Source organism: Benincasa hispida, chromosome 1, assembly GCF_009727055.1.
Source record: "Benincasa hispida cultivar B227 chromosome 1, ASM972705v1, whole genome shotgun sequence".
Lineage (NCBI taxonomy): Eukaryota > Viridiplantae > Streptophyta > Magnoliopsida > Cucurbitales > Cucurbitaceae > Benincasa > Benincasa hispida.
Window position 1 is genome coordinate 91389027 of NC_052349.1, and position 13896 is coordinate 91402922.

The window sequence follows — 13896 nt, forward strand, 5'->3', positions numbered from 1 at the left end:
AAAAAATCTTTGTTAGCCAATCAGAATTCAAAAATGAAAAATAATTTCAGGCCACAAAAAAAAAAAAAAAACGTACGTACTGCTGGAAAGGAACAATGGGCCCACACTCAACTCTCTTGCCAAAACAGCCCTTACTCATGTTCCTTAATTACGATTTTGCCACCACCTTGAATCCCGTATCACGAAATCTCGTCTCGTAAATTATATAAATCTTATCGTCTCGCAATCATGAACCGTAATACTGTATCACGTGATATAATAAGTAACGCATCTCTTCGAGTGGGTCCCATGGCAGGCTGTGTAAATTTTTAACAAATCTGAGGGCCAAATTTTGGGGGTCCCTCTCCCGAGAAATCTTGTCGTTTATTGGGGGATCTGAACGACTAATTTATTATTATTTTTTTATTTTTTTCTGAATTTCGGAAGCCGGGGAGCCATTGATAATTAGCCGCCACCGTTCGATGCGGCGGAGTGTTGATCTAAGTTGGTTGACATTTTGATCCAACGGTTCGGATATTTCGAGGGCTGTGGATCTGTTCCACATCAGATTAGATCCATCTTAATAATGAGAGATTATTTCTTTGAAGCTCAACATTTTCATCCAAATTCTAAATAATTTATTATTTTAATTATTCTTTTTTATTCCAATTAACTACTTAAGAGCAACAGATTTTTACTTTAACATTTTTTTCATAACATAACTAAGAATAATTCTGAAAAAATTTTAATTTAAATATTTTTATGAAATGCACAATTCTATTAAATTGGGACTTTAAAGCTTTGGTCGGTATTGATTAGATAAAAAAAACAGTTTAAAATCTAAAATAATAAGAAATAACAGAGATAATATTCGAAAGTTCTAGATTTTTTTTCTTATTTTACTAAAAAAAAAAAAAAAAGCCTACATTAGGTAATTGTTTTTGGTTCACCCTAGATTTAGGTTATCAGGTTAAAAGAAGGAAAAAAAAAACATTACTTTTTTAATATATTAATATAACATAAGAATTATTAAGATTTCAATCTGTTTTTTGTTTTTGAAAATTAAGTCTATAAACATTATCTTCACCTCCAAATCTCTTTATTATTTAATTATTTTTTTTATCAATGATTTAAAAAACAAGTTAAATTTTAAAAATAAAAAAAAATATCTTTTAAAAATTTATTTTTATTTTTAGAATTTAGCTAAAAATTTAACCATTTTATAGAAGAAAGATGCAAATCATTATAAAATAATATTAGAAGAAAATAGACTTAATTTTTTTAAAAAATGACATAGTTACCAAAACCGAGTTTTAATTTTCTGTTTTCAAAATTAATGTTTTTCCGCTAATTTTTCAACTATAATTTTCAGGAAAAAAATATTTAAATTACTGAGATATCCTAGAACCGAATTTACTCACGTACTCATATATATATATTCTTAATTAATAATTTTTAATTTTAATATGTGGTTTGCAGTTGTTATTAATCACACAGCTTAGAGATTCCGCGCCGATGAAGTCGACAAAANCTTAATTAATAATTTTTAATTTTAATATGTGGTTTGCAGTTGTTATTAATCACACAGCTTAGAGATTCCGCGCCGATGAAGTCGACAAAAGGGAGCCGGCTAAGCGGGGCCCACAGAAACTGCACTTATTACAATCGAGACTGTAGTTATAAGCGATAAGCTATCAAGTTTTAAATATTTTTTTGTTATTTTATCCGTTGATAAGTAACTGTTCTTATCATCTGCTTTAGCTGTCTCCTGGTCCCTATATAAAATCACCATTTCTGCAAGTTCATGTATTTTTCTTGAGAGAGAGAGAGAGAGAGAGAGAGAGATAAGCTTAGGAGAGAGAAAAGAAGAAGAAGAAGAAAGGAAGGAAGAAAGAAGAGAGAGTGGAAGTCTTCATTCTTAGAGAGAGAAAGCAAAAAAAAAAAAGGAGAGAGAAAGCTTCTCTTAAGCTCTCTCTCTGTTTCTGAGTTATCTGTTTTTTTGTTCTCTGAACCAACCCTTCTATGTTTGTTCTTGTTTTGTTTTCAAGGTATGAACAATCTCTCTCTCGCTATTTCTCTATTTCTCCCTCTGTTCGTCGAATCTATTTCTTTAAAGATAATTTCCCCTTTTTTCCTTTTTTTTTTCTGGATTTGTATTTTTTTTAATTTTCTTTTTATGCTTGACCTGTTAACCATCCTTTCTCTCTCCATTATATGCTCTTTTGCATCTTCGATTCCCGTAGGGTTTAAAGCCGCTTTCTCTCTCTGTATATAGAAAACCCTAAAATTATTTTTACTTTTGGCCTAATTTTAGTCGAAGCAATATGTTTCTCAGCTAATTCTTGTCGAAATTTATCTATCCTTTCGATTTTGTATCTATTGTGTTAGTTGTTGGAGGTAATTTCTTTTGGCATCGTGTTCTGATTTTTCGGTTTAAGGAACAAAATTTCACTGCCCCCTTTTTTTTGTTTTCCTGTTTGATTCTTTAGGTATTTTGTTCGATCTCTAATATATATCTCTGTTTGTTTTTTATTTTCCAGATCTAGCGGTTTTTTCTGCTAATACTGATAAAAACGGAGGCGGTAGTGATGTCGTCCCTCAGTAGGGAGCTGGTGTTCTTGATCTTACAGTTTCTCGATGAGGAAAAATTTAAGGAGACAGTTCACAAGTGGGATATTTAAGTTCCTTTTTAAATTTTTTTTTTGGGGTGTCTATTTGTTTTTGTTTTGGATTAATTTATCTTTTAGAATTTTGGTGCTTAAATTTGCAGCATTAATTGCTTTGTTTTCCTTAATAGGCTTGAGCAGGAATCTGGGTTTTTCTTCAATATGAAATATTTTGAGGATGAGGTGCATAATGGGAACTGGGATGAAGTTGAGAAATACCTCTCTGGTTTTACAAAAGTAGATGACAATCGCTATTCAATGAAAATATTTTTTGAGATTAGGAAGCAGAAGTATCTTGAGGCATTGGATAAGTAAGCTCACATTTTCCATTTTGATGGCTTTCCCTGCTTGTAAATTTGAACTTGCCTCTCCTCGGTTCCATTTTAGTGAGATTATTTCTTTTCATTTCCTTTTTCCTTTTTGTTTGCAATTGTATCAGGCATGACCGCTCCAAGGCAGTAGATATTTTAGTAAAGGACTTAAAAGTTTTTTCCACGTTTAATGAAGAACTTTTCAAGGAGATTACTCAGCTATTGACGCTGGAGAATTTTAGGTATGGCATTACATCAATAGGATATGATTTTTGCGGAAGAGCTAGTTGGTAATGCACTGCCTTATTGATAGGGAAAATGAACAACTGTCCAAGTATGGTGATACGAAGTCTGCACGAGCAATTATGTTGGTTGAGTTGAAGAAGCTAATTGAAGCCAATCCTTTGTTCCGTGATAAATTGCAGTTTCCTCACCTTAAAAACTCGAGATTGCGTACTCTTATTAATCAAAGGTGATTTATCCTGCATTCCTAGTTTTTATTCCACCAATCGATGACATTCTAAAAATTGTTTCATTTAGTGTGCCCCTCCCCCAATACAAAACACATTTTTTGTTTAATGAAAATTTAGTTGCCTAGGATTCGAAGTGTGAACTGTTAACTTCTGCCATTACTTAATACCATTTTATTGTTCTAAAGAATTGAAACATTCCTTGTGTTTAATTAGCGTACTATATAAATGAACACTGAATCAAATTGTAAACTGCAGCTTAAATTGGCAGCATCAACTTTGTAAAAACCCTAGACCAAATCCAGATATTAAAACCCTCTTTGTGGATCATTCTTGTGGACAACCGAATGGTGCTCGGGCTCCTTCTCCTGCAAACAATCCACTTCTTGGATCCTTACCCAAACCTGGAGGTTTTCCTCCTCTTGGTGCGCATGGGGTGGGTTATCTGCTGTAACTGTTAACCTCATTGACATTTTTGAATATCTTAACATGCACCTTAAAGTTTTGTGTTTTTCTGTTCAGCCTTTTCAGCCCACGGCAGCACCAGTTCCAGCACCTCTTGCTGGTTGGATGTCTAATCCCTCGGCTGTTACTCATCCTGCAGTTTCTGGTGGAGGTGCCATTGGTCTTGGTGCTCCATCTATCCCGGGTAAGTTGATTTCCTATGTATTTGAGTGCTGTGTAGTCATTGTCTTAACACGCCAATGTAAGCTACTATAAGGATCTTGTATGATTGAGGTTTTATTATTATTATTTTTTATTTCTTTGGTAGCTGCTTTGAAACATCCGCGGACTCCTCCAACTAACCCTTCTGTAGAATACCCTTCTGCGGACTCTGATCACATTTCTAAAAGGCCAAAACCTATGGGGATGTCTGATGAGGTAATTTAGTTTTTTCTTTATTTTATTTTATACTCATGATTCTAGTCGAAGTCCTGGAATGTCACATCTCTGCACAACTTATTGTTTTGTTCTTACTGCCTTATTTTTCATATAATGAAGGTAAATCTACCAGTTAATGTTCTGCCAGTATCATTTGCTGGTCATGGTCATGCACAAACTTTTAATGCACCAGATGATTTGCCGAAGACCGTTATGCGAACACTGAATCAAGGGTCGAATCCAATGAGCATGGATTTCCATCCGGTCCAACAAACTCTGCTTCTTGGTATATTTAAATTCATTCTGTATTACCTATTATTTTTAAACTACCACCAGAATAATGTACCTGTGCGTAGATGGTATACTTCTTGATTTTGGAGTTCCTATAAAAAATGACAAATATGAAGAAAATTCTCTTTTCAGTTGGCACAAATGTGGGCGAAATAGGGTTGTGGGAAGTTGGTTCGAGGGAGCGACTTGTTTCAAAGAGTTTTAAAGTCTGGGATCTCAATGCTTGTTCAATGCCTTTACAGGTATTCCGTGTATACTAATGTTGCAGATAACTTCTTATCTCAGTTAGTGAAATCTGAGTTTATCTTCATGATTTCCAGGCAGCTCTACTTAAAGAGCCTGATGTATCGGTAAACCGTGTTATTTGGAGCCCTGATGGTTCTTTATTTGGTAAGATTGTACATTTCCTTGTAAATTTTATGTTATCAAAGTGAGAGTAAGTTGTTGATTAACTGCCAATCTGGTATAGGTATTGCCTATTCGAGGCACATTGTTCAGATATACTCCTATCATGGTGGTGATGACATGCGACAGCACTTGGAGGTGTGTATGATTAAGAGTATTGTATCTATTGTGTACTCTTCCCGTCTTGTAGTATGACACTGAAATTTGTGAATCAGATTGATGCTCATGTCGGTGGAGTTAATGATCTAGCATTCTCCAATCCCAATAAACAACTTTGTGTCATAACATGTGGAGATGACAAGACCATTAAGGTAAGTTATTTATTTCTTATTTAGGTCATTTAAGGAAGGGAAAAGAGCTTCTTTTTGTTGACAAATTTATTTCCCTTTCTTCTTTTCTTTCTGATATTGTCAGGTCTGGGATGCTGGCAATGGTGCAAGACAATATACATTTGAAGGCCACGAGGCTCCTGTTTTCTCTGTTTGCCCTCACTACAAGGAAAATATTCAGGTTTGCCCTCAAGTGGAACCTGAGTTTTTGTGAGGCTGCTTGATGGATATTCTGCTTAATCTGCTACATATATGTTTTTGTCTCTCTTAGTTCATCTTTTCAACAGCACTGGATGGAAAGATAAAGGCATGGCTATATGATAATATGGGCTCACGAGTTGATTATGATGCTCCTGGACGTTGGTGCACAACCATGGCTTACAGTGCAGATGGTACGAGGTGTGTAGTACTTACTCTATTGTGTTGGGAGGTTGCTTGGACTGGCCTTTTTGGCCCATGGTTAGGAAATTTACAACATTTTTTATTTCTCCTCACTTTAATTGTATGGTGATGGGCATTTTAGGCTCTTCTCATGTGGGACAAGTAAAGATGGAGATTCTTATATTGTTGAGTGGAATGAGAGTGAAGGAGCTGTTAAGAGAACTTATCAAGGGTTCCGCAAACGATCTCCGGGTGTTGTACAATTTGATACAACTAAAAATCGATTTTTGGCTGCTGGTGATGATTTCTCCATTAAATTTTGGGATATGGACAATGTTCAACTTCTAACAACTGTTGATGCTGACGGAGGGCTCCCAGTAAGTTTTCATGCAAGTAAACTGGAAAATTAAAAACTGTAGTTGATGGTTGGCTTATTCTTACTGTGTCCTATTTATTCCCTTTAATATCCTAGGCAAGTCCTCGTATCCGCTTTAACAAGGATGGCACCCTTTTAGCTGTTTCTGGCAATGAGAATGGAATTAAAATCTTGGCCAATGTGGATGGAATCCGGCTACTAAGAACATTTGAAAATCTTTCATATGATGCAGCTAGAACGTCAGAGGCTGGGACAAAGGTAGTTTGACTGTATGTTTAATTAATGTGACTTTTCACTATATTGTTAACTCTTCTGCTAAATATCTAATTAACTTCTATTTAATTTTTCAGCCCACAATAAATCCAATTTCAGCTGCTGCAGCCGTGGCAGCAGCAGCAGCAGCTGGTAGTGCCGCTGATAGAGGTGCCTCTGTCGTCACCATGTCTGGAGTGGTTGGTGTTGCTTAATTGCAAATTAATGTTTTTAGTAGGAGCTTGTTTATTGTTTCTGTACCCTGCATGTATGAATAAGTCATGAAAAATTTAGTTCGTTCTTCCCCTTACCAATTATTTTAACATTAAGCATAAATCTGCCAGGCTGGGGATTCCAGAAGTTTGGGGGATGTGAAACCTAGAATTCCTGAAGATTCCAATGACAAGTCAAAGATTTGGAAGCTCACTGAAATTAACGAACCCTCTCAATGTAGATCCTTGAGGCTGCCTGAGAATGTCAGAGTAAACAAGGTAAGTAATTCACGCTATAGGATGAAATTTAGCACACATTCCTTTTCATTCCGCTTCTCTAAATTGGAGCTTTGAATGTTAAACCACCACAGTTCTGCCTAATTTAGGACGTTTTAGGCTTGGAGCCAAAAAAAAAAAAAAAAGACTTTTTAATGTTTTTATAATAATTAGATAACTATGGATATGAGAACCTGGAGTAGAGTGGCTTTTGGGGATTATTTTGAGCTTCAATAACTTGAGATTTTCTGGTGGTCGCTTGTTCTTTCTTCTCTGACTATGTCTTGTTCTTGATCTACTCAGATATCTAGGTTGATCTACACAAATTCTGGAAGTGCAATCTTGGCATTGGCATCAAATGCAATTCATCTGCTATGGAAATGGACGCGAAGTGAACGTAATTCAACTGGCAAGGTATCATAAAACATTTTGTTCTCAGTTTTCTGTCTGCTATCTGGAGTCTCCTTCATTCGACATCGGAGTCGAATTTCTATTGTATCTACATAATCAACACTTCCCTATCTTGCAGGCAACTGCAAATGTTCTGCCGCAATTATGGCAACCATCAAGTGGCATTCTAATGACCAACGATGTTGCTGACACTAGTTCTGAAGAGGCCGTTCCTTGCTTTGCTTTATCCAAAAATGATTCTTACGTCATGTCGGCATCTGGTGGAAAGATTTCCCTCTTCAATATGATGACATTTAAGGTAACTTACATTACCCTTCAATTGGTTGTCGCGATTATTTGCCGATAAGTTATACCTATCTTCACGTTCTTTGCAATGCAGACAATGACAACTTTCATGCCGCCACCACCTGCTGCCACATTCCTTGCCTTTCACCCACAAGATAACAATATAATTGCCATTGGCATGGATGACTCCACAATTCAAATTTATAATGTCCGCGTGGATGAGGTAAAATATCCTCCAGAACCACTTATTCTCTAAGCCTTGTGGCAACGTTATGCAATCAAATCATTGGTTAATGCAGGTAAAGAGCAAGCTTAAAGGCCACTCTAAAAGAATAACTGGCTTGGCCTTCTCTCACTTACTGAACGTGCTAGTTTCATCCGGAGCTGATGCACAGGTAATTTGCCTATGCCATGTCGTTGGTTCTGTGGACTGCTTATTGTTGTATGGCTTCACCTTTCAGATATGTAGCAATCTTTTTATGTGGCCTTGCACTTTTGATTGAAGACTTATAACATTCTTGTACTTCAAACTCTCGGCCATTTATTTCAACTTCTTAGTTATACGCGTCATTTGATTTTTGGCGAATTCCTAAATTTGATCCACTTATTTATTTGTTGCTTATTCAGCTTTGTGTGTGGAGCTCTGATGTGTGGGAGAAGCAGAAAACAAGATTCTTGCAACTTCCAAGTGGGAGACCGCCATCCTCACAATCTGACACTCGTGTACAGTTTCATCAGGACCAGGTTCACTTTCTGGTCGTGCACGAGACTCAGATTGCAATATACGAGACTACAAAACTTGAGTGTGTAAAGCAGGTCTTTTTTTTTATACCCCCTTTCCTGTTCGTTCATCTATTCTTTGTTCTGGAAGCAATGCCCTACCCACTTCTCCTTTGTTAATTCACATTTCAGTGGACGCCACGGGAATCTGGTGCACCAATCTCTCATGCAACATTCTCTTGCGACAGTCAAATGATATATGCCAGCTTTTTGGATGCAACTGTCTGCGTGTTTACCGTCGCTAGTCTCAGATTACGTTGTCGAATTAGTCCTTCAGCTTATCTTCCTGCTAGTGTGAGGTATTTCTCTCACTCCACTTTTAAGTTTAGGTAATGCTCCTGCTTTAAGGGCAATTCATAAGTTGATGAAGTTCAGCTGTAATGAGCTCTTGGAATGGGCATGTCATGATTTCATCTGTTGTTTATTCTGTTAACCGTTCTTTATGTTGAATATTGGTTGATAGCAAGGGTTGGGGTACTTTTCCTTTTAATTCCAAAAAACATAGGATGAGTAAAAAGGATACAGATAATGTGATGCGAATAAAAAGTATGCCTCGTTAGCTTTAGCTAAAACATGATGAAAATTCGCTGCTTCGACATATCCTCAATGATGTTGGTTCTTATTTTTCATTTTCATATTCTAGAAATGGAATAGAGCATGCCTTTGCATTCAAATTTCATACTCGTTGTCTCCCTCTTTCTTACTTTTGATTTTACTCGTTATTTTCAGCAATGCTTCTGTACAACCACTAGTGATTGCAGCACATCCCCAAGAAGCAAACCAATTTGCTTTAGGGCTATCAGATGGCGGGGTTCATGTCTTCGAACCCCTTGAATCAGAAGGAAAATGGGGTGTGCCTCCACCTGTCGAAAATGGATCAGCATCAAGTGTGCCAACAACTCCATCAGTCGGAGCTTCAGGTTCAGATCAAGCCCCGAGGTGATTGAGCAGCTAGCACGAGTACTTTTACATGCTTGGTTGCTGGCTCTCCAACTTTAGGTATACTTCAGATTTTAACTGGTTGACCTTTTTTTTTTTCCCTTTCTCCTTGGAACATTTGTTAGCCATGTTTGTATTTTGTAATTTTTTTTAATGGTTGATTTTCCATTTCCTCCAGTTTGTTGTTCATGATATGTAGTTTTACTCAAGGAAACAGCAAAAAGATGTAGATTTATCTTCTTTCCTCAGATTCTGTGTAAGTTAACATTCTGCAGGAGTATTACTAATAGTCAAATGACCTTACTGATAATTCTTTGTCAAATTTTCTTCTGTTCCTTTCATAAAATTATATTGTTATTTTCATATGGCGACCCTCTCAACTCCACTTCTCCTTTCTGCTTGTGGTGCTCATAGTTTGATTTCTTTTGAAACGGAAATAGTACTTTTCATTGATGAAATGAAAAAAGATTAATGCTCGAATTACAATGAGACATAAAAAGCAAGGAAATTGGAAGACAGAAAATAAGGGGATTGCTTGAACTATTCAGGTTGGTTATCTGCAAAACTCAGTTAGAAACTTTATTCCAGCGCAAGGCAGAGATGTATGAGTTGAGTTGGTGTTATCCTATCGATGGATGTATGTATAAACTATTATTCATAACCGATGCAATTTATTTAGTTTGAGTTTGGTCGATCAGCCAATTAGAGCCGAGTTTAGTAGGTAACGCATCAACCACCGTTTCAAAGGTTGGTGGTTTGATCTATAAAAAAGTAAAAAATTTAAGTGATAGAAAATCATTTGGATGATGACTTTAATGATCAACCTTTCACGAATTAACATCACAAAGAAAAATGGATTTGCAAGGGAAATTCATTAAAGTTGGGAGGACACTTTTAAGAACCAAGTTCTATTTTAGTAATCTAAACTAGATAAAAAAGAGGCTACAATAGAGGTTATGAGGAGAGTATTTTTACATTCTCGTTTTTTTTAATATTTTTTAATATTTTCTACTTTTATCATTTGTTACAACTATTTAAGTCATAGTTGGTTATCATTGAGTGAGTTAGTGAGTTGGTATATTCTAGAGTCTCTCTCATCTTCTGGAGAGCGGATAAGAATTTCAACGCTCTCATCTTGGGATTGTCATTCTCTTCGGCCTGCTCGGGTACAAGACCTTTTCGGTCTTGTCTTCCAAGCCTAAGACTATGGTGGCTTGGAAGGCATTAAGGGCCGTTTAGTTCGGACATTCACCTGCTCTGTGTGGTCCTCTACATATATAGTAGGATGGTGGGTGATCATAGTTGTTCTACCGTTGGGGTGACCCTCGCCAATTGTTCCTAAATTTCTGTTGGAAGGGCTTATGGTCCCCACCTGTGTTCTTGTCTCCACCCCCAGGCCTAGGAGGACTTGAACGACTATTTTTATTTCCTCCATTTGAGGGAGTTGCTTGCTTTCTCACGTCTTAAGAGTTCATACTGAGGTCGTATAGACATTTCACCATCGAATAGGCAGAGGAGAGATCTTGTACTCTCTGTTCATACAACTTTTTTGTTTCCCATTGTTTTAACCCTTCGACAAAGCAAAAAATTGTCTTTCTTGGACATGTCGCTTATGTCCAACAAAAGTCCCGCAAATTATTTCACATAATCTCGGATGTTGCCTATATGTTTCAATTCTCGAGTTTTCACCGGACCAAAATCTCGACGTTCTCAGGAAAGAACTGCGAATGAAATTCTTGTTTTAATTTATTCTAGGTATCTATCGTGCAACGCCCTTCTTGCATGTCCATAATTCGTGATCTCTACCACAATTTTGCATCTTCAGGTAGATGCATGATTGCTAGCATGAATCTTGACTCATCTGTCACGATACTCGTCACCTTGAAGTATTGCTCATGGTCGAAGATAAGCATCCCACACCCCACAGAAGGGTTTTGGTTCCAGGATCTTTATCCTGTTAACTTGGATTGCTCCCCTAGATGGGGCTTGGTTCTCTACTGCTGGGATAGTGAAATTCACCCTCACACTCACATCCACAATCTAGGTTTTGACAACGTCGAGGGCTGATCCAAAATATTCAGACAGATCAATTACCATATGAATTATTGCTTTCCGGGTGCCATCCAATTCTTTGACACGCTCCTCTATATAGGCAACAGAGCCCGTTGAGCTATCCCCATGCTTGAAATTGCCAGATTGTGCAACCTTTTCCTTTAGGGTCTTAACTCTTATCATCGATTCTCTGACGGGTATCTCATCTAGGTACCACATCAATTCCATCGGTTTTCTCGGAAACTTCTTGCAATTGAGTTTTCAAGAAATTAATACTATTAGGGACTTCTCTGAGGTAGAGCATTTTCTCTTCCATCTCTACCAACTTGTCCGCTTGGGACTTGTTCAAGTTCTTTTTCCCCGACTTGATTATTGATTTTCCCTCTGTGAGTTGACTTCGCTCTGTTACCAACTGTCACAATCATACTTTTGGAAGCTTCATTTAGTGATTGTGCAGCGCTTGTTCCCACTCACGAACAAATCGGCCAATTCAAATTTAGATCGTTGATGGTACACTGGGTGTTTCTTGCAACCTCCACCCCTATTTTGGAGAAAACGGGTTTAGAGGAAAAGGTTTTCGCAAACTTTTGAGAGTATGAGTTGAGAGAAGAAAGATTGTAGCAGGCTAGAAAGTAATAAGCAACAACAGCGCATTTATAGCATACCACTCTGGGTATGAGGATATGATGGTTAGTCTTATCCCCATATAGTGCATTCTAAGCAATTTTATGTCTGTCACTCTTGCATATAGACATAGGCGAGTGGTCACTTACAACAAGATAAACTAACAAAGCAAACTAACTTACAAAATGAAATACATAAGATGAAAGCATGATAAAAAGGGGTTGAGTTGGGCATGCGACTAGGCCTTGGACAAGCATGACCATGAAACGGTGCAGTATTTGATATGCCCGGGTGATGGGACAACATTTACGAGCCCTATTTTCCAAATTTGTGCCAGTCAATTCTGATTGCTATTTTCTTGGTCAAAGCTGTTATTCCACGCCTAAAATGATGGAAAAATAGTCAACCATGATTTTAGGTCACCCCTCAATCAATTTTGGCTTATATAAAGGATGGGAAGCCTCCCATATCATCATTCAACTCTCCATCCACAAATCCTTCACAATTTATTCTCATTTTCTGCCATTTCATCATTCTCCTTAGGCTTTTTCTCAAATTCTCAAGTCAGTAGCCTTAAGAATGGAAGTTCTTCTAAGGCGTAGCAACTCTAGGTCATCTCATCCCGTGGAAGTGTATGGTAAGAAGAATCAACCTAGGGCAAGACTAAGAATTTGAGGAACTGTCCCAAGGCATCTTTGATTTGTATTTATTTAATTTATTTTCTTGTAATTCTCTCTTTTCTTTCTTTACTCGTTGAACATCATATTGTAGCTATGATTCTTGATTTAATGAAGTTCATTATTTTATCATTATCATATGCTAAATTCTCTAATGAGTTTAGTTATGTGAATACCCTAGGGTTTTATGGCTTGAGCAATGCTTATGTTTCACGCCTCTTTGAATTTTGCATTTCTTTTGTTGAGTTTATGAATAAATATTGTTAAGTTAAATTGATCACTTCATTTATTAAGCTAGTAGAGTCTTAATGTTGAGAAGTAGAATACAAACTAATGTCACAAAGAAATATGGGACCAGGAGCCTAGGAATAGGAGGGTCAGTTGCCTTTGAAATAAGGGACACCGCAGGATAAAAATGTAAGCTTGAATTATTCGAAGATTCAGCTACCCATGGGAATATTCGGTAGTAGCTGTTTAGATCTTCTAAAGGAATTGAATACCAAACCGAATAGAAGTAGTTTTCTATTCATGCATATTTCATTGTCGTCGTATAATGTGGCCACATCATTTACAATATAGAACCGAAAAGGTTGAAACATAACTGTATCCTTGTTCAACATTCTTCTTTACTGCTTTTATCACCATACTTTAAAATCACTTATTTACTAGTTACCATTTGGTTTACAATGAAAAACTCTTTCCTAGTAAGATTGAATTGCTTAAATAGTCTCTTGGGATTCGATTCTTGGAATACTTCAAGATTTATTACTTCATCGACAGTGTATGCTTGTACTTAGACCATATTTATTTCTCATTTTATCATTCATATACATTTGGTTGATCAAGTTTTTGGTATTATTGCTGGGGACTATTTTAAATTCAAATTTTTTAGAAATTTTGATTATTTTGTAACCACATTGTCTCTTTCTCTTAAAATCTAATATCTCTCTCTCTCTCCTTTTCTTTCTTCTTCTTCTTCTTCTTCTTCTTTTTTTTTTTTTTTTAGGTTGAGCTTAGTACATAAGAAAATAGCTTATCATTTTTGAACTAGATCTATTATTCAAAATGACCCATGGAATGGATCCACATTTAATTGCAACATTGACTGCACAATTTACAGAATTGGCCAACATGTTTGAAAATCTATATGGAAGAAAGAATACCTCCATTACTCCTAAATACAAACTTTTTGACACTTGTTTTGATTGTTGCGAAGATCATTTTGATGGAAGATGTCCATATTGAAGGGAAACCGATGAAGGTCCCTGTGAGGAAGTGGGGATCGTTCTCAATTCTAA

General features: G+C 36.6%; 1 protein-coding gene across 2 annotated transcripts; it reads left to right on the forward strand.

Annotated features, from left to right (window-relative positions):
* Nucleotides 1-1802: 1802 nt before the first annotated feature.
* LOC120084802 (protein TOPLESS) lies at nt 1803-9555 on the forward strand. 2 transcript variants are annotated; one of them, XM_039040623.1, is made up of 26 exons: nt 1803-2027; nt 2520-2647; nt 2777-2956; nt 3085-3198; nt 3270-3428; nt 3685-3862; nt 3949-4075; nt 4199-4308; nt 4429-4594; nt 4732-4841; nt 4920-4989; nt 5069-5142; nt 5220-5315; nt 5419-5514; nt 5605-5732; nt 5857-6091; nt 6187-6348; nt 6441-6542; nt 6687-6833; nt 7134-7244; nt 7360-7539; nt 7621-7749; nt 7826-7921; nt 8154-8342; nt 8439-8605; nt 9036-9555. In XM_039040623.1, the coding sequence occupies exons 2-26, from the start codon at nt 2568-2570 to the stop codon at nt 9247-9249; spliced, it is 3420 nt and encodes a 1139-aa protein (XP_038896551.1). In that variant the 5' UTR covers nt 1803-2027; nt 2520-2567; the 3' UTR covers nt 9250-9555. The 2 variants fall into 2 exon arrangements, with proteins under 2 accessions (XP_038896551.1, XP_038896555.1); XM_039040627.1 differs by lacking the exon at nt 1803-2027 and adding an exon at nt 2244-2376.
* Nucleotides 9556-13896: the final 4341 nt, after the last annotated feature.